General features: G+C 45.1%; 2 protein-coding genes across 2 annotated transcripts; one reads left to right on the top strand and one right to left on the bottom strand.

Annotated features, from left to right (window-relative positions):
* Positions 1 to 1,375: 1,375 nt before the first annotated feature.
* On the top strand, positions 1,376 to 6,618 carry T265_13630 (hypothetical protein; the record flags this gene model as incomplete). Its single annotated transcript, XM_009169785.1, has 2 exons — positions 1,376 to 1,562; positions 5,819 to 6,618. The coding sequence occupies 2 exons, from the start codon at positions 1,386 to 1,388 to the stop codon at positions 6,476 to 6,478; spliced, it is 837 nt and encodes a 278-aa protein (XP_009168049.1).
* Positions 6,619 to 13,547: 6,929 nt separating this feature from the next.
* T265_04914 (hypothetical protein) lies at positions 13,548 to 20,804 on the bottom strand (the record flags this gene model as incomplete). Its single annotated transcript, XM_009169774.1, has 4 exons — positions 13,548 to 13,604; positions 14,442 to 14,674; positions 17,685 to 17,874; positions 20,420 to 20,804. The coding sequence occupies 4 exons, from the start codon at positions 20,747 to 20,749 to the stop codon at positions 13,548 to 13,550; spliced, it is 810 nt and encodes a 269-aa protein (XP_009168038.1).
* Between the last annotated feature and the right edge of the window lie 943 nt (positions 20,805 to 21,747).

Raw genomic sequence — 21,747 nt, 5'->3', positions numbered from 1 at the left:
TTTTCGGGACGGGTTGGGACGTTACTCTGAGATTTAAGCAGTGCCATTTTTCGGTCTGACATCCAGTGCTTGAGTGATCCGGTGGCCGCTTGCCACAAGCAAAACTCCCAGCACTGTGCAAAGAGCTGGTGATCTCGTTCCACCACGAATTCGCGTTTGCTTGTGGAACAGTTGGAATAAAGTCTTGAAGACCATTCTGGTACATTCGTCTAACAGCAGGATCTGACAGCCTCTCGGTTGCCAAGCCATTTTTCCACACCTTACGTGGCCATCAGAAACGCAGGGAGAAGCGACTCCGGACGAGTACATGGTCGGAATCCATAAATGCGTTCCAAAACGGGTGGTAGTTAGCTAATTATCCGCGCCATCGGTGACTGCTTGCAATCTGATCAATTTGAATTCGTAGCCGGCACGCCATTGGAGGACACCATGGGGCTAGACGACTTCGGCTGTTTCGGAAGCTAGCACTGCATATTAACGGCCCGGGGGCAGCATATAGCTGAAGCAATCGTCGACCATTGTCCGTGCGTACCGAGTATAGCATATGCTGATCACCTAATTGAGTCTCAGATGCACTGAGCCTTCAGATTTCCGGCAAATACAACTATATCTAATCTTTTAGTTCACCGCAATGGGGCATAATAAAACTTGTCTTTGATTGTGTCAGAGCTACAGTCAGTTGGAGCGTAAGCAGACACAACAAACATACATCAGTCAACTTCCCGCTTGTAAGACTCCTTCACAAACGTTGCCAGCCGAACCGCACAGAGGCGACTATCAGCAGGTGTCGAGTGAAGCAAGGATCCTTCCATTGGATGACCTAGGATGACACCAACCCTTGCACCTCCTACCGCAGCCGCGTCTGTCAGAACGCTAAGATGCAAACATGTGGACGAATGGATTTCTCACTTTTTTCTCAAAAGGTTGACCACAAGGGATCAGTGGTTGGCATAGGCAAAAGTCACGACACGCGATATAGGCCTGATCCTAGTCAAAGCTAAATCGACTGGATAACAGTACCAAGTCGACCTATGTGCTGCAATTTCACTTGCTTTTAGTGGCCGATTTCGAGGCGGTTACTGCGCCTTTCTGCAGTGAAAGGGGTCTAGAATAACCTGAATGGAATTCGCAGCCGAACCCTTGTCATCCCTATTAACGGTACCTTGTAAAGACGCGTGAGACACAAACCAGTTGAAACTCACACCAAACATGCTCCGTACATGGCACTCAGACGACTTCAGTATGTGTTATTGGATTTTTTAGTCAATGAGCTTTACAGGCTTTGGGTTCTTTTTTCCTCGAAGTTCTTGAATAGCTTCGTACAACTATTTAAACAAGCGCTTTCCCTCCGTTTTTCGGAAATCCTTTGCTTTCAGCCTTCACTCATGAGTCCATCGAAAAACCGCGTTCCGTTTCCAATACAAATGCGTTTGGATTTCGGTCAGAAAGATCTTGGGGCCACTAGGTGCGTGGATTGCGGCATGGTGTACAATAAAGGAGATAAAGAAGATGATAAACTGCACAAAATTCACCATCGTAAAATTGTGCCTGATGTAGCGAAGGTGAGTTTTTTTTAAGGGATCATCAGTTTCCCATGCATTTCCTTCAAATTTACTGCCACGTTTCCAACCCTGCTATAAAGTTGAAGTGAGAAAGACCGGTCAGTGTTTCACTGAAAGCTAAAAATTTTTTCGACGCTTTTCAACCCTTGACTCTTGTCCTTTTCATTCCAAGTAGGGAAGTTTAAGTTTCACAAATCAACGGATTCCCAACCGTTGGCAGCTGCGTGAAGGGATTAACTCGCGATTGGTGGTACTTGGTTCAATTCGCTTTCTCTCCTGTTGTATTAGCCTCATTCTGGTTGGAACTTTTCATCGCTTGTAACATGACCATTTATACAGCATTGTAATCACTTCTTTTTTCCTCTGCGTGACGCTCACGGAAGTTTTTTTTACCCTCCCTTGAAGATGTGTGCCGAACTATAACGTGGATCTGGGGTGAATTCTGATGACCCGACGTTTTAGGACGGCTCAGCACCGTTTGGACAAATGTCATACAGACAAACTTTCATGCTTCTCGCGCTATTTGCGCGCATACTCGCACGTNCACGTTTTAATGCCTGCTGAACAGTCGGTAGCATCAGGTTCCCTGCATACCACGAAATCGCGAGCATTTCACGGGTTACTTTTTTGTTATTTATGGATATGCAAACAATAACGGAAATTAACTGAAGAAATGATGCAGATAAACCCTTCTATAATAATTTCCAAATATTTTACGACAGACGTCGTCACCTTGTCATGGTGGTCGAGCTTCAATGAGCCTGCGGGCTACACTGGCTGGAACTCAGTTCTTGAAGTTTCAACCATGCCGGGAATGCCAATTGGGAGCAGCCCGACTAGGGATGGCTAGTCCCCGTACTGCGGGAAATGGTGTTACGAGGTGGTTTGTCGGCGATAAAGTTTGATAGTCCTCTGCGATAGGAAAATCAACCAAAAATAATCACCTGTTAACATCCAAAGATCCGGTCCACGTTACAGCCTTCGATGTCAAATTGGGTAGCGAGCATCTCTTGCCGAAACCATGTTTTCACTCTCTGCCGGTGCATACTGTGTCACCAAAACACGCATAAATGACCCTCACCTCAACCCTATGAATGAGCTCAAGTGATTCATATTCCATTATTTAGGTATCGGGTTTTCCTAACCCAATGGCTCGTATTATCTACGGTGTGGGAGTGGCGCTCACCTCCAAGGCTGAAAGCGCTTTACTGGACTAGATCGCAGTAAACAGTCGTCTTTGCACTGTGCGGTTGTTTGGATTAATTAACATCACTGCAGATCGATGAGGTAAACGGTGTTTGTTTATCGTATCAGCCGCCTGCCATCCTCAATTCGGCTAACTAACCTTCAACAGAAAGGTGGACTGTGAAAATGGAACCCCGGATCAGCCTCATCGTACTGCTGGTCCTGACGACCTTTCACCTGCTATGTTCAAGGATGGCGTTGAATTTTTCTGTTATTGTCTGTCTAGCTTATTTCGGTCCATGTGGGAGAAAGACCGTTCCAGGTAACTGGGATGAGTCGGTAATAGTGCCCATTCACAAAAACGGTGCTCACAGTGGATGTAGCAACCACAGAGTCGTTAGTTTGACTACAGTTGTAACAAGGCTTCTGGTGTTACTGATTCGGCGACACGCGGCACACAGGTGATATCACCCTCATCTTTGAAGACGAAGGCGAAACACAAGCCCTGTTGAATAGACTGACCACCGTCATATCACATTTCGGCATTCGCCTAGCACCTTCAAAGTGCATAGTTATGCTTCAGAACGTACAGTCTCTAGATATACCCCTTACAATTCAAGGAAAATCGCTGGAGGTTGTGGAGAGTTTTACATATCTCGGTAGTTGTATTACCTCCGATGGAAGTGTGTCTGATGAAGTTCGTGCGCGAATCTCAAAAGCCAGTATCACTTTTGATAATTTGCGTCACTTGTGGCGTCAAAACGGCGTATCACTTGATCTCAAGGGTCGCGTGTACCAGGCTACAGTAAGGGTTGTATTGTTGTATGGTTGCGAAACATGGCCGCTGTGGACAGTCGATGTGAGGCATCTTCGGGTCCCTGAGAAACATTGCTGGTTTCGGAGAGGGTAAACATATTCACAGCGAGGTAATTAGAAAACGGGTATTTCGTTGTGCTGCAGGTACTTCAGTCGTGGAAAACATCCAGCACCATCAACTACGGTGACTCGACCTTGTACTACGCATGCCGAAATACCGTCTACCTGGACGAGTGTTGTTTTCTGTGTCTCCTTGAGAATGGTGGAATCCACGAGTTGGATAATGTATGACGGTGTGTGAAAGAGACTACGAAGAGTTTTGGTGTTGTTGATGCAGTACACCTTCCAGGATGGGGTCTCCGTGACCCCTCCTGCACCTGGCTGGAGACGTTACAAGAAATGGCGGCTGATCGATGTCGATGTCTTTCATGTCGGTTTCTTTCCAGATTGTTTGACTGAGTACTTGGAGGTGTAGGCACCTCGGAATGCCTTCAGTCGACCAGTACTAGGTCCCCTCACCCACGCGCACTTTCATGTTTTCTTTATTCTAACGCTTGAAATAAGATTAGGTAAACTTTGTGGTTGCACAGCGATGAAGCATCATTGTCAACACTGATGTTGCTGCCTCTGATTACAATGATCTGGGACTTCGGCATGAGTTCGCCATCGATGACCGATGTCCAGCGTGCGATTTTATTGTTTCAATTCAGTGAAGTACCCGGTTGAGGTGGTTTGGATCCTCTCATAAAAAATTGGTGAGTACATTGGGGCCATCCTGACGACGTTACTGCAAGGTGTTTTGCAGGAAGAAAGAATACCAACAGAATGGGGGGCCTGGACAGTGGTTCCCATTTTAGAAGGTGGTGTAATTAGTTCGTGGAATACCAACAGAATGGGGGGCCTGGACAGTGGTTCCCATTTTAGGAGGTGCAATAACATAGTGCGAAAACCACAGAGGATACATTTTAGTTGCCATAGCGTCCAGTCCGCTTTCTGATGTTATCCGGAGGTGGTTTATCCGTCATCATGAGAGTCGGATTGGCAAGGATCATGCTGGGTTTTACTCTGGGCCGGGTCGCGTAGATTATATCTTCACTTTCCGACAAGTGCTATAACTGTGCAACTCCTTTCGACGACCAATAATGACCGTCTTTCTTGATATCAGATCTGCTTTTGCCTCTTTTGATCGTCAGAAACCGTGGCAATGTGTGACGCGGCTCTGTACGCGTACTCTCGTTGGCGAATTCTTTCCTGAGTTCACCACACCCAATAGTTCCATATAGGGTTGTTCTCTGTCGTCGTTCTTTTATCTTCGTAATCGATAGGCTGCTTAAGTCTTCTGTATATGTCTCTAACACCCCAGGTAACGAAATACTCCCAGGTTTTCGCTTACGCACATTGAGTACGCTGAATATGTTCCCCTCTTTGGTTCAGATCCTATAGGGATGCAAATTGTTTCAAGCTGTTTGGATAGTTCCGTTGCTTATTTATTACTTATTATGGACCTTGTTCGCCGTATTCAAGATGAAGTCACTCTGCCAACGAAATTTCGTCACAACTTTCAAAGGCACATCAGTTGCCTTCTAGCTTAATACAGATTCTGATCTGATTTTTAATTCAAAATGAACCTGCAACTTAATTCCAAAGCCACCGGTGAATCACACAAATTGCATACTGGCTAACCCGTTTGCTGGAGCTGAACTGCTCCGGAACGTTAAATAGGATTCAATCCAATCATCTTGCTACCTCAAGAGCTATGTAGGTTTGGATTGGATTAGTGAGCTTCAATTCTTGAACCAACCTCTCAGTGCCATTTGGAACAAAGAACTGCAGGTGGCCGCAACACCTTGATTGGATCACGTCCTGACAACTTTGTGGCCGCTATAGTTACAGTCAACTCGGAGACCTGTCGGATCATACGCGACTATTTGGCCCATGTCGTCCGGCACTGCCACCTGCAAGACGCAACGGTTGTATTATGGCTTTGACCTCATTGCTCTAAAAGAAATTTCAAACTACTTATTCGCAGCGCGCATGGCTACACCATGACGATTATCATGGTAACGTTGACCTTTTGCATAATCCGTTTCCTTATTAATCGATTACTTCGAAAGTCTTATAGTTATGTTGTTTGTTTCCTCCATCTCAGACCTCTCCCATAATGAGTATGATCTGCGTGGAAAGCATCAGAGCGCCTGGTGTCTTATTGACCCTTGAGTTTTTTAATCTTACATATCTTTCGTTAATGTTTACAGTTGCCACGGGGACGTTCTCAGCGGATTTTGGAAGAGTACTTCGACGGTTCTCGAATCGTAGAACTGGTGCTTAACAGTACCGTTGGAACATCATACTTTTCACGGATCGCGCGTTTGATGGCTCGCGATTTAGGCTGTGATCACTCACAAGGCGAAGGCGACTTTATAACCCACGGAGAAACATGCTGTACTTCAGTAACAAAAATCCCCAAAGACTGGCGAGTGTTCGCGTGCGTACAGGATGTGAGTCAGCACGTAATTGGATGCGCCGTTGTTCAGGAGCTGACACCAACCCTCATCAAATCAAAGGCCTATAAACTTCGGGTCCTTCCTGGCGGTATTTCCGACCTTCTCACATGGACTGTTCAGGCTAAAGATGTTCACGGCAGCCTTCTTCCTAACAATAATCAGAACACCGCACCTCCCGCTAGTGACAATCCGACCTCTCTTGGCCCCGTTCTCTGTGGTGTTCGTCGGTTGTGGGTAAATAGACAGCATCGAAGAAAAGGAGTAGCTACCAAACTGTTGGACTGCGTCCTTAGACATCTTGTTTACGCCCATCCACTCACCCGTAAGCACATAGCCTTTTCTGATTTGACGGCAGACGGGGCGAGCTTTGCCGCCAAATTTACTGGACACGAGAAGTTTTTGATATACTGAATTTTTTATTTTACCTATTCACTATTTTATACAGCGCATATTTTTAAATGTTTTTCAAGATTTGTTTTCTATCCTTTCCGCGACCTCTATGGTCGTTTGTTTAACCCAAACTTAGTAAGAGAAAGACAACCAATATAAACAGGCTTTTTGCTGATGTATTTTTGGGTCTTACTTTGTGGCACCAGATGATCACCATGATGATGGTGTTTGGTGGGATAGAGTACTAGATACTCATAAAGCCACTTCGATCTTCAGAATATTTGGATTAGCTAACGGAATGGCGTGACCAGACCGATTTGATGGTTGGTGATGTACTCAGTACCGAATTCTGAACCGGTTAAATGTATGATGTGTGGTGTTAGATGCGGATGAATGCTACTAGTTTTGATGTCCCCACAACCCCGATGCATTCACATCGCCCCATGATAATTCTCACCGAATAGGTGAGACGTAGCTTATGGCTTATATGCGATACTATCGGAGGGTTCCACCGAATACCACGTCATTCATCGCTACCAGTGTTCAACACACGACGTGCATTAATCGATAATATACCGGGCGCGCAGGGAATTAAGGAATTGAGCTAACAATGAACGACTGAGCAGCGATGGGACTGACGTTGTGTATCCTGAGGTATCTCAGCCCTTCAAATGTGATTATTTACTAGTCCATCTCACAAGCGTTTACATTTGTGATAGTCAGTTGTTATAGTGTCGAAGGCGTTAGAATACAAAAGGTTAATGGCTGCACCGTTAGCAGGAACGACTGGAGTACACTTACCCCCGTTGCGTGTGCCCACAAATCATGGCCATGGGACATTTGCCAAAACCTTCTGCAGCTTATGGCACTGGAAGGACGGAATTTCGAAGATGTGGCTGAGCGGACCGACAAATAAAACGAGCTCACAGAGGAGGTGAGGCGATAGACCGTTGAATAGAGCGAGAGGACCATACTGAAAGAATTACATGGTCTTGGCGTCCGGTAAGGCGATAGTCTGCTTAAGTATTATCACAAATAATACCTCCCAGTGTATTCCTCGAAAACTTGAGTTCTGTATCTAACCGGACTTGAATTTTAATGTCTTATCAAGTATTCTTACTGAGGAACAAGTGAGGCGCATCTCCAAGTCGTTTTCATTTCGTGAGATATTCTATGAAGGCATGCTGGCCTCGCAAGGATTTCGTTCATTGAGAGCCAATCTTTCACGACCACTTGCCATCTATTCTAAGCGGCTGGCAAATAAACTATCCAGTTTTATGCAGCCTTATGTGAATGTCAGGCTAGCAGAGAACGTTGATTGTCGGTTGACTGGGCAAGAGCTGGATCACGTGACTAAGGACCTGTCTAATTCTGCATCAATGGTCGATAAACAGCCAACAACTACAATTTCAGCGCGGCCAGGATTTTCTGTCTATAGCGAAACTGGCGAATACACACCCTAATAACGGTAAAGTAGAGTGCGATCGTTGAGCTTAAGAAATGATGCAGTGGAACAATCCAGTTGAATTGGACTGAATAATTCCAGTAGTCTAGTCAGGCGGACCCATTTTTTCTCATCTTGCGTGGGGTTGCCAGGCTACTTTTATTCACCGGCTGAATGAGAATGGAATTAATGGAACGAAACTCCCTAGGATCAGCTGGGGTATGCAATGAATTTTGTGCTATTCGGAGGCCTTTTTCTCCCAATTATTTCATTAGAGGGTAGACGACCTGTTCACTTAGCTTGTCTTAATCCCAGCTGAATGTAGGACCCGTTCGTAATGAAATTATTGTGTAAAACGTTTACATATGGTTTCATCAGAGACGAATTACAGATAAAAGTACAGTGCAGTGCAGTACACTTGAGCGCATGCCGCAGTTCGGATCGCAAAAACATCCGGAAGTAAAGAGGAGGGGTTAATATTACTGATCGACGTGAAGATGTCCACAATACTACTAACCAAACCAGTGTTCTACAGCAGAGTGATGTTCTCGGTCTCAAAACTAAAATGCGATGTATATTTTCGTTGATACTACAGTGATAATAAGACTGATGAATGCACTCATCCTATTTGGGGGTATGGCTCGTCAACCAGGCCTGGTCTTCGAACTTCGTCCAATCTGGTATCCAGATACGAGATCAGGTTGATGTTAGCTCTAGAACTGGACGCAAAAAGTTCAAAGCGATAGTATGTTGCCAGAATACTTTGGTATTTCGAATATCGTTTCCCATGGGAGACCAGGTGACTGTTGTAAAACACATTTATTTGGAGAAGATTCACCTGAATCCTAAAAAGACATTCAGCTGTACCACCTCTCCAGTGCCTAGCGCCACACTACCCCGAAGGAAGCACGAAGGCTGGGATACTGCCAGGTTGCCTAAGCCTAGACAGGGGAAGTAGAGATGCAGAGGTCGGGTTTGAACCATGAATCTTCAGGTCAGTAAATTCGCGCCCTAATCACTTGAGTCATCTCGCCCGTGCGACGAACGCTTAATTCCAAAACGTATATCTTACTTCAGCCGTTAAATTAAGTTTCATAAACCCCACAGCGGCGCACAAATAATTGTCTGGCATCCGAAACGGATTTGCCGATCAACAGCTGTTGTTATAGTGTATATATAGTACATGAACCACAAGCGGTTCGCATGGAGCCAAATAAGATAAGCAAACCGCCGGTTACGATAGGAACCCGAGGGATTAATAACGGCGCCATGTTGAGAGCCACCAGCCAGCATGATGGGCATTGTGACGAACATAAGCAATGCGTTACACTGCTAACACCTCACATCCACCACACACCATACGAGCCCTTTCTCCAGGACTCGCGAAAAACAGCCACTTCGGAAAATTAGGGCAAACTCGTTTCAACTGCGCGTAAACACTTCTTGGCCGGCACATAAAGGGAGCTCTGGCGTTCCCTCAGTCCGTTTCCGCTAGTGTGTAAGGATACACAGGTTGAGCAGCCAAACGAGCTCACTGTTGTTGATACTTTCCTTACGGGACCCATATGACTGATCCGTTCGCGTTCAGTTATCGGGATAAATGCACCAAGCGTGCATAGACGGTCTTTCACGAGGCGCATCTGTCCGGGTCCATATTCCCTGTGATCTAAAATCTAAATATTTTTAACCTCATCTGATGTCTGTCTCCTTACCGCGGTTCTGATCTTCTTTGACCTCGTAGATTCTTCAACTGTTCGTGTAGGAGGTGCTTGGGAATACGATCCGACGCGATGCGTCTCATATGGTTTATTCAGTGCCATCAGTTAGGAACCAAGGTACTCCCAATCCATAAGTATTATCTTCTAAAGAATTGGAGTATTGGTGACCCGGCTTGACCAGTGAATGCATATAATTTTCCGAAGCATTATTGTTGAATTGTTCCAAATCGGGAATGACATTACTGCACAGTCTGGGTCTAGCCGCAGTACACAAACGTGAATAATATGATGGCACTGTATACAGCAAATTTTGTGCCGACTTCCACATGGCGAGTTCTTCGCGCATCGACTTCCGGCATCAATCTTTTGGTGGGTGGTACATCATTGCCTGGATAGCAGAAACATGGGAACACACCATCGCACAGCCATTCAGTTCGATGTTGTGGAATTTGGTGCTTTTAGTAGCAGACCGATAGAAAGCATACATTTCAGCTGCATTCTGACGCTAAACTTGTTAGACGCTGGACACGCAGGCCAGAATGTGGCAGTAAAGAGAAACTAACAGTTGTCGGTTTGTTTCGCTAGTATTCGTCTCACTATCAGCCTTGTCATCACAACCATTCCTTTGAAACGATACCGAGCAAAATGTACGCATTCAAAAGATTCGGCACGACAGGGGCCAGAATCTGGTCACAAGTAGATGCCAGACCCGTTAACCGGTAGTCACGCCTCCTGACACTTCACAATTCTTTTGAGATGGAGCCACTCGTTGGATTTTTCAAGTCCTATGGGGCATCTTTGGCTTCCTATGTCAACTGGATTTAGTGGAGGGCTTTAGATTGCAGCCCTTGTTCACCAATTTTGAGCTGTTGAGCAGGTAGTCTGTCCCTTCCGGAAGCTTTACATTACTGTGTGAAAATGCTACCCCGTACCTGATGAGCCCCCGGTCGTGGGTTGTCGAACAGTTACCAATATCCTACAGAGTAGCTTCCTTCATGAAAACATACTGCTGTTTATGCTACTTTCTAAGTAGACGGATCAACTATATGGTTGTCTGTGCGTTGCGGCATTAGATTCAGTTGATCCCGTCCGACCTTTGACGGGCAGTTAAGCAGTGGGGTGAACCAGATCTTCGACACAACTTTTGGTAAGGTTTGACTTGTGGAGATGTACTGACTGAGGTTTTTCTAGTTGTCTGAGGGCAGGAGTACCTGGCAAACTTTTTAGTGCTCTGTGAGAAGCCAACCAGGAGTAAGATCACAGCGTCATTTTCATCAAAGTGGCCTTTTCGTGGCGTTTATTGTTTCCGAAGAATGTTCATGGCTGTTTGTTCTCCATAGTATCCACTGTTGCTCCGTTGACCTCGTGTAAATCGATTTCGAGAGGTCTGTGTTTATATTTATAAAAGTTTGTCGTAGTTGGGAGGGGAAGTGCTTTGTTTTCGGACATCCATAAGAGTGGGAAGTGTTCTCGCGCAAATTAAGGCTTACAGGGAGTCTAGTTGTGCTCCAACAATAGCGGTAGTCTTGTGTGCTTCCTCACCACTCATTGCTGCTTGAAACGCGGCCACCTGTGCCCATCGCATACTGGGAATGACACCAAGCTGTCTAAAATTGGCACTTAATTTGAAGTCTGTTACAAACACTAAACCACAGAGGACATGCTCTGTTGTCACTGCGAAATCAGTCATCCACAGACCGGCGTAAGTAGGGGTAACGGACGAGTTTGTAGTTTGAATGCACCACTGGATTTCCTGGCAACAACTCTCAAGACACGTGGAGAAATTGTGACGCTAACACATGTTTGTCAAGGTGCTATCCTCCCTTAGGCTCCAGATGCAGGTTGACACTGTCTAGGGCGAGCTGAAGGTGACAATACACTTTGGGTCCTATTATCTGACCACCGAAAGATAGCATAGATCAAAGTTAACTGTGTCCAGAGTCTGCATCCCGGACAAGTAAAACCGACAATGAGTGGTGGGCTACTACAAGTTCGTGCAGGATACTTTACAGTTGTCCGAATAGGAGGGCATAACTTCAATGCTTGGCTGTATATCCCATGCCCTTTCACTTCCCAGTGGTCGAAATTGTAGCAGGTGGAACCAACGTTTTGCGGCTGATAGATAAATCTTCACCTGGAAGGAAATCTAGTTCACCAGGTGACATTTCTAAGCCGGGTTCACCAGCCTTTTGAGAGCCGGTGACCAGCTCAGTCCATGCAGTGTTTGCACGGAAACCAGTCATTAATAGACCCAGTGCGCACAATACGGTACACATTCACCGCTAAGTGGCATTCGATGCCCGTTGGTCCTATGTACCAATTACACCGATAAGGTCAATGAAACTGAAGGACAGAGTACGCCACAATATTTGGACAAGGATTGTGCTTTCAACTAGTTATAGCGACGTACCAAGCACACATCACTAATCAGATGGTGTCTTATAGGGAAAATACAGTTCGATCAATTGGAAAAGGTTTGGAACCGATTGGGAAGTCATCGTTTCAAAAGAGCTTGGTAAACAATCGGTAGTTCTTATTTGCGCGACGTTCCGCTTTCGACAAAAAAGCTTCATCACGGCTAATACAGTTCGGCTGAACCAGCACGCTATATGCGCCCGGTGAAAAGTAGACTTCCGCCCGAAGAAGACGGGTACATTAAACTCAATTTGGACATCCAGTCGAACATTACGCACCCTTAACGTACGCGATGCAGGATACTCATCTGATATGGGCAATCACGTTTGTCTTGGCGACCAAACGAACCCCCGACTGTACACGTGACAGCAACAACGCAATGGAGTTACTCCGAGTGCAGGAAGAAAGTCGCAGTCAACCCATTCAGTCAAATTCTACACCGGAAGATGAATGAGTTCCGTCTCTTTTATTTTTCAAGCTAAACACGTGCACTACTGATCGAATCGTTAAACCAGGAGAAAAATAAGTGTGACAGCATCATTGGATCGGCTCTACAGGTCTGTGTATAAACACAAATAACACGGCAATAGCAAGTTTCCGCCTTACTATTCAGGGGTAATGCATTCTTAGACAGTTTGCGATGGAATATGATGAACCTTCACCCTGTATGGATGTATGCCCCCTTTACCAGACACTTGCTGTTGCGTCCGCACAGTTTCGTCAGTTGTTTTTAGGTTCACCCAAACTATTAGCTACCTGCGAGTTATTTCATGTTGCGTGATGGGAGGGACACATCGCTGGTTGGGGGAGGTTTAGTCTATTGAAAGCCGGGAAACCGATATAAACGAGTTCGAAATTGAGTACAGTGAGACGTCGAAAAGCAATAAAATTTCATCCTGAATTAAGTGAAGTGCTCTGTAATTTTATTTGCTTGGGAGTCCATAGTTAGATTTCATTCCACTATGTTGCCCATGGAACTACGACTCCAAACATCTTTGTTAATAGCCTTCCTGTTACTCAATAGTGAGTGTCGGATGAAGATCGAACCAGAGTGTACAACTCCATTTAGCAACATTTTGATAATTACTTCTACGCTAAACCTATATTATCCTCTACATCATGCACAATGACAGCTTACACTGTACCACCCGTCATCCTACGCACCATAAACAGTCCAGGACGGTAAAGTGCACAGAACCGTTTATATTGTGCATACTCGGAGGTACGGCAGCGAAGCATTGGTGTTCTCCTCTATTGTTTTTGTCAATGGCGATGATCGATGGGTTTTTTCATGATTTTATGGACACGTCATTTTTACATGCGTTCAGCAGTTCGTGTTAGTGTGATCCTTTCTGATATGCCCGTAGGGTCATGTTTTGGAACGCACGCCACGGCCCAATGAGAGTGTAAAGCGGAACACAGCGGAAAGTACATGGAGAGTGTGATATACATTGGTTACCATGTTGAAAACTATAGAAAAAACATCTGCAGAGAAATAAGTAAATGAATAAATTTAACAAACGCGTTTGCCTCCGTTCATTTCTGCCATGGCGACAGCCAGTTTGTGTTCCTGCATGTGAAGATAGAAAAAGAAGAGGTAGTAGAATGCAGAGCGTACGTGAGTAGCTGATTTCCATACATCGTGCCTTGAAAAGCTGAAGAAGTTCTTAAAAGAGCACGACGAGTACCCATTGTATCAAAAAGAGTACGGTAGTATGGCAGGCTTATCGGTGAACATCACGCAAACATTAACTAGCTTTCAAGAAAACGCTGCTCCAGAAATCAACAAATCCACATCCTAAGTATTTGTGATTTTAGAAAAACTTCGTTGGCTATCATCGGGTTCGCAAGACGCCGTGCCGCTTTTCACCTCTTCCGCTGGTCAAAATGCTGTTGAAAATGGAAAACCTTCAGCAGGTGCCTTCTTAATCAATAGAATCAACACAGCTGACTCAACTATTCGCCCTTGTGTTTTTCCCGTAATTTCGTTTTGAGCTAGATATGAAGGGCAGTTGCCAAACTCTCCTGATGGCCGCTCAGGATGGACGAAATAGGTCAATATCGATGGTATTCGCTTCACAAACGAACGGCAAACATACATGCTAAAATAAAAGGAACGCAAATCCCTTCATAGGACACCAAAATTGGCCAGACTGTATCCTCGCCAACTTTGAATAGGATGAATATACCATTTATGGTCATTACTCTGCTAACAAACTCAACCCAGTTTGGAAGCTCCAACGGGTCTGTTGTTCAGAAGGAAAGTTTACCTCAAGTTTTATGCACCTATTACACGCCCATAGCCCAAACAATACGACAGGATGTGCGATAAATCACGAATATGGATGTTTGGGCTTGAATGTGTTATATGAAGTTCGGTAATATAGCTGCAGAACGCCCAACAAACCTTGACGGCCGCCATGATTGCATCCACATCAGCGCGAATATCTTCCTCTGGAAGCTGATAGATAAGTCGCGGCGCGGTGGGAGATAGACTGACTGGTTTCTTGCGGGGTTCAAGGTTGGGAGCTGGGAGATAGAAGTTGGTGTCGAGGGCAGACAGGATACCTCTGGGTTGGGACTCTAGATTGCCGTTGGAATCATTTTCACTGGAGCGGGTTCTGCGTTGACTGTTGTGCTCTAGCATGGAGAAGTGCACAAAGGTGGGATAACTTAACACGCACACACTAGCACACAATCAGAAAAACAAATACCGTTCGGCTTCAGCATGCCGTCACTCGTCATAGTATTCTCGCACTCCGTAAGGTTTGACATACAGCAGGGACTTCTTTGCGAGACATCAGTCACCACCTTAGTGCCTTCGCCCTTTTGCCACATCGGTACATGTTACGGTGGTGGCCACTCAATCGTAGCGACAATAATCCACATAACTCACAAGGCATTAATTGCTTTGAATAACAGTGCTAACTTTATATCAGTGGCGGGAAGCGCCATCAAAAAACATATTGTGATAGATCTCAACAGTGCTGGTGAAAAACAGTTCTTCACATTCGAAGAAAGAGTTCTTACAAGAACCAAACGGTCTGGTATTGGGGAGTGGGTGCCCTATTCGTGATTATCCTTTACAGCACAACTCTAACGGTAACAACCATGTGGGCGGATATTATCTACAATGAACTACGTGCGGAATTTCCCTGGAAGCTTAACGCAGCCTGTCCAGTTTACTCTTGGCTTCACGTTAGCTCAAATTCATCCGGACTGGAGCAACACAAACCTGGTGCAACAAGTGACAGCCTAGGAATCGTAGCTTTCTTCATCGGATTGGATAGGTTGTTGAGACACAGTGAATACTGTCCCAACTGAACCGGGAAATGGCTGTTGTGCTGCTGATTCGGTGGACGAACACCATCACGCAACAGTTCCATGTTAAAGTCATGTCGGCTGACAAGCTAGTAATTTACTCGAAGTAGTTTTACCTTCAAATGAGGGGTAAGTTCAGTTGCAATGTGAGAAACACCCCAACTCGGGAGAAACGGTAGCGGTTAGTCAGCGAGTATTGCCATCCTTTCCACATTGCTCATTAGGGGAAAACACGTTGGTATACCAAACGCTGGCAGCTGAAACCTACGTGATTTACTCGAAATGAATCTACTTATCCTAATGAAGTGCACCTTAGTTCCATCAGCCCATCCCACATACTTGCATGATCAGCGGTTGAGATCGCAGACATCCTACTCAGTACGCTCAGTATATATAGGCTTGAGAGCACTGATGTGTCCGAACCATCTCATTAATAGCATAAATCCCTGTTGACCGAATCCAGCCTAGTCGATTCGAGTATGTTTCGTATACGAGTAGTTTTGTACATTTGTTAAACAAGAACGACAACCACTCTTACGTGTATCTGTCTTAGGTTATTTTCAACAGAGCAATCCCTCAATAGAGAGCCGTCCGAATCGGGACTATTGCCCTTAGGAATCAGCAACAGCGTTGCCTGTCAGTCGTGAACCATCGCGCAGTTCCCCTCGCCTCTCGACACCGCGCCTCTATACAACCTGCAGGCAGGACCAAATTCAGTATTCTCCCTCCGGCAAACAGCGTCCTTCTGGATCGCTTGCTTCATCAACCGATGAGGTGAGGGGTATTTCGAGAAATGCCTTTTGGGTCGCCTCTTACGCAATGATTTTCCGTCGTTAGCCGAATAGTTGAATGCTAGCCAGTTTTCCAAATGACATAGATACAGAAGCCCGACCACCAAGAAGGCTGTCCATGTAAAATAAGATCAAAATGACCTATTCGAACCGACACAACTGACCGAGTACTAGAGAAATAAAAATTTTGCCGAATCACCGGAGCAAGTGTTACTCAAATAGTCGTTGAAAAGCGTTGTCATCCCAAAGAAATGAACTGCTCCGATGTCGCTCTGTGAGGTGAAAATCACCTCGGCTTCACGGTGTACAATTAACCGAGGTGAGTCCCTCATGCGTTCAGCTGTAGCACCCTTCCGGTGCCTAGCTGCCATGCCACCCGAAGGGAGCACGAGGGCTGGGATACTGCCAGGTTGCCCAAGTCTAGACAGGGGAAGTCGAGTGGCGGAGGTCGGATTTGAACCGCGGACCTTCAGGTTAGTAATTCGCGCTCTAACCACTTCGGCCATCTCGTCCCTCATCGCGAACGGTGGATCCGGGTGAGTTAACAAACTACAATATTTCTGAAAAATTCTACGCTTCTACCACAGTACTTGGAGTTGTTCGTTCGTCAATAAAACCTAAGAAAAAGACGGAGTCACCACAGCACGAATGTCAATCTTAGTATGCACCTTACGAGGTGTGCGTTTTTGGTCATACGGATAGCTGTCTGATAACGAGCGTTGTTCTTCCGTAAACCCGGATAATTTTTTAACTTCCTAACACTGTTGCGCTATCTCCGCTTTCGTTATGAACGTCAAAAATTAACCATACGGTGGCGCATAGACTGCGCATCAAGTACTCGCCCCATTTTTACTACACTCTTATGGAGTCGCTCTACATGCAAGCATTCACGATCATTTGAAATATTTTATTGTTATTAACTTACTGGTTCAAAGTTACTAGAGCACAATATATAGTGTGTAAGCATTTTAACAACTAGAACCCACAACAAGTCAAAGGATATGACAAATAGACTATACGTGCTCTATGTAGCATTTAGAGACGTATGCGTCTCCCGAGGCGCTAGAAATTTCAATCAAAACTCAAAGACGGTCTTCCCTGATGCGAGGTATTCAACTTCGGCTCCAGTGTAACAACGCTACAGAAGATGTTCCGGCACCCAGAGATATCCGACAAGATCGTAAAACGCGCAGTCTGTTGTATACGGTAACCGAAAAGATTTATCGACTTGAGGGACCGAGTACAACGAGTCATAAATGCCAGTGAAGTGGCACTGGACGAAAAACGATAAAGTCGATCCGAATGCGCACATCCACGAATATGCAAGGTCAACCTATTATTGTATGTAACCTCATGACTTTTTGTAGAGGTCAGATTGACAGCACATGATGTCCTAAAGCGGTAACTTTTGATTTACCTGGGATTTTGGGGACCTACCCCAGGCCTTTGCCAATACAACAAAAGCGGCGTCAAATTCCTATCACAACGTCCTGATAACACTTACACAACAAATCTAAAGATAAACTTCAGCAACTTACGATTGTGCGACTGAAGAGCCATAGTTGCTCGTTCAACTTGTAGTTTGCACAGACTTTCCTGAAGTCGCAGACGGAGTTGATCTTCTGTTGTCAATAGCCGCTCAGTGGTGTTACACTGAGCTATTTGTAGTTCATTGTCCAATTCTTTGTCCGCCACTTCGATCGCGAAATCTCTCCGGCATTTCGCAACCTATGGAAAGAGAAGTGCGTAATGTACTCAGTGTCTCAATCGCCTCTAGGTCGGAGTGGGAGGATGGATTAAGCTACTTTTGTTTTGGAAAATCGGCCGGTAAAAGACGGCGGGTCATAAGAATCAGCTGCCAACAGCGAGTAAACGGTACTCTCACTTCGAGGTGGATTCCAAAATGACCCGTCCTCGAGAATGTTTCAGAAAAGGATCTATTTAATGCTCTCTGCACTTGGTTAATGAATATTAGTCGCTGTCCGGTTGTTCGAATTAGCGTTCGTAAGAGTGAGATACGAATTTTTACTCCTGTATTCCGTATTCTGACATAATGGATAGCAATGCATATCCTTGACCGACACATCCTATCGAAGCCTGGCTAATCTATACGACGATCGTCAATCTCCAACATCTATGACATTACAAGCTGGTAGGTTTTCATCTGGCTAGACATGAAAAAGAAGGACCAAGCAATACAATTTTCCAGGAAGACGTCATCCCATGTAATAACGAAAACGACAGTATGTCTGAAAGGAACACACCACCTATACGGTTGCTGAAAACTCTTCGACAGCCCAAGGCCGGTTAAGCTCTTCTTTGGGCTCATGCAGTCATGAAAATGTAATCCACACAGACAATATCTAAATACTGGATAACTATCGATGTATGTGTACATCATTGTGATAATCTATCAACAACCCAGGATAATCGTATTGAACATTCCCATTTCTCTTAGAGAACGAAAAAGTTCCAAGGTGGGTTAACTCCATGAGAAAGATTGAAAGGAAACATCGTAGCTCCTAAATTATCTTATCGACGGAAGTGCTTTATCCCATGTGGTCTTCTCGCGGGAAGTGATACTGTATCAGCTTTAGAGTGGGGACTGATAGGAACACGGTGCTCATATAAGATATCAATGGAAAGCGTCACCAAGTTTAGCACAGCCGTTCACTTGCCTGCCGCAGCCTTGTTAGACCAGACGTGTTTTTTTTAGATTCCAGTCCTTGGAATATATCAAGAAGTGTTCATTCCATGCATAGTCACGCGACCGAATCGCACTTTTGTGTTCAATTTACGTAATATCGAAAATTAAACATTCAATTTTATCAGAGTACGTGAGACCTTAAAACACAATTAGAGTTAACTTGGTGGACAGTACACCTGGGATTCGGTTACTTCGTAACATAGTATTGTATGCGTTTTTTACGAGTAGTACGGGCTATGTTTGCTGCATGTCGACTGAGCATCACAATGCCCAAAGAATGCTGCAGATGGCCATTGTTAAAAGGAATTCGGTAGATGTACTTGTTCACAACAGATGAAACTACATATTTTATGGCAATCTTCAAGCCTGTACACACATTCTGTCAGAAAGATCACATTTTCGATCATTATCCCAGAATACCCGAAACATACTGAGACCCTCAAACTCCACTAAACGCGATTAGACAGTCCTGGATCGGGGTCAAATAGTGCCCTCCAAAATATAGCGTGAGGCAGCTTTGGATCAAAGTCAGACAGTGCGAGACAGTCTCGGATCAAGGTAAGACAGTACCCCATGAATGTATAGCGTGGGACCATTGTACTTTCCGCACTCACTCACTTGTTTGCAATAAACCTGTTGTTTTCCTTATTCGTGAGTACTTTTCCGGCACTAGGCACTGGAGCGGGCACAGATGCAGAAAATATGCTAAAAATCTGACCCGATCCTGCTTATTGCACCTTCGAACATGTTGCATGGAAATTTGATCCGGACAGTTGGCTGGACGTTGCCATACCGTATAACAGATATACTGTCACGCACACAATGACAGCCTTGGGAGTGACGCAAGTACCAGCTTACCAGTCTCAGCACCTCCGTTATCTTACCTTTATATTCCTCTGTTTCTATCTCCGTACTTACCTACGTAACTCCTCACAATCTTTCCCGTACGAGATGTACACAAATAAAATATGCTCACAGAAATCGAACTAAACTGCAGGTGGAACGTACAGTGAACGTACAGTGAATGTATCATATATTACCAGCTTAGTTGAAATTTTATAGATTTTTCATCCAAAGAACCATCTTTGAGGAAAAGCATGTAAAGGGATATATCTGGAAAAGCTGAGAATTCCTACGACAGGAAAAAGGGCGCTCCAGAAAAAGGAAGAATGAATATACTCACATGGCTCACAAACCGGTTCGGAGTTGGAGTGAAACTTGCCAGATTATGTAAATATCATCCGTACGCATTTAGACAACTAATTCGAACTGAAATAGACGCTGTATGTGTGAGGATCTATCATTCGACGAACCACTAGAACTGGGACAAGCCATATTGTGAACGTAAAGTGATACTCAATTCAATGAAAAACTACTGGTCATTTGTTACGTTTGTCCAATATTAACAGCGATAATCTCGATAAAATGAATAAGCATGTCAGGTCCGGCTGTACGGAAAGGACCATCTAGCACTCGCTTGAGTAAGAAAAGATCCTCAAAAATTTGATGAAGACAGAAGTTGTTTTAACCTGAATAACCACTTTAAAGCGGGCCTAAAAAACTAACCTGGTGTCGTATTCTGTAGGTCTCCTCAACGAGAGACGCTACATGTAGAAACTCGGGAGCAGAACCGGAGCGAGCCTGAGCTAATTTGCTTTCAACCTGTGCAATTCGTTCGTTGTACAAAGTTTCTTTTGCCTGTCTAAACTCCCACTCCAACTCTGATATTTCCGCAGCCAACTCACGACGTAAAGCCTCCATTTCTGCTTCTGTTAGGTCTTCATCACCGAGCTCGCTACGATTCTCCAGCTCCTGATATTCTTCATCGTTGGGGCGTTCGTCTTCGTCGGCATTCACGCCAGTAGTTGCGTTTACTTTGGTATCACCGGCGGCCATTTGCACAAGTGGCAATCAGAATAAAACTATTCACAGTACAACGCTACGAAACGCGTAAGCTGGAAATAAAGGGAATCCCAAATTAGGAATTCAAATGAGTTTGGGGCGAAAATCGATTTTGGTGATCACCAGAGTGCAATAGTAACTTCAAAATGACAGAAATAAGGCGATTTGTCCCGAAAGACCTGTACATTCAGAATAGTAGTGTGTACTTAATATGGGGCACCACGGGCTCGTCACCTCGAGTGAAAACAAAAGCTGCCGGTTACCGGTGAACCTATGGCCGCTGGATGAAGTGTCGCATGAATAGTTGCCTACTTTCAAAGGGGTAGGGCCACCTGGGTAGGTGTACTACTCTGACAGGATGAATTATAATTGGGATGGCTTGTGATACCCACAGAGTTAGTCAAACCAAGTTGGCCCATGAATAGTGGTCCGATGGAGGCTTTGCTCGTCCTCAAAGTTAAGCGACTGAAGCAGGTACGGCGACTAATTCTTTAAGAACCTGTACAAGGGTGGTGGATTGCCGGCACCTACCTATCTGCTGCCCTGCAGTCGGGCTTTTGGACCGTAAGCATCAGACAAGGGACCTAATCCCCGAATCCTGATGCTCCGAATGACAATCGGGTATATTGGAATAAGCCACGGTGTGCATTAATCGTAATATGTCTGGGTTCCTCTGTGGCTCCAACTTGCAAGTAGGTTTCTGGAAGATCCAACTTTGCAAAACATGTACCACCGTTCATCTTGGCAAAAATATCGTCGGGTGACGGCAACGGATGGTGATGACTGTCCAAGTCATCATTCATCATGATTATCATCATCGACAGCATGACATCAGTGTTCAACACCGATGCTTCACTGGAGTAGCATCATTCAGACCTACAGAGTAATCGGCACATATACGTACGGCACCCCTTGGCTTTTTGACAACCACGATTGGCGCGGCCCATAAGGAGTAACTCACCGGTTTCAGGACTCCGAAATCGAGGGTTGGT

The sequence above is a fragment of the Opisthorchis viverrini genome, assembly GCF_000715545.1.
Source record: "Opisthorchis viverrini unplaced genomic scaffold opera_v5_86, whole genome shotgun sequence".
NCBI classification, from domain to species: domain Eukaryota; kingdom Metazoa; phylum Platyhelminthes; class Trematoda; order Opisthorchiida; family Opisthorchiidae; genus Opisthorchis; species Opisthorchis viverrini.
Note: the sequence above shows the minus strand (reverse complement) of the source record. Positions and strands in the feature narration are given on the sequence as shown.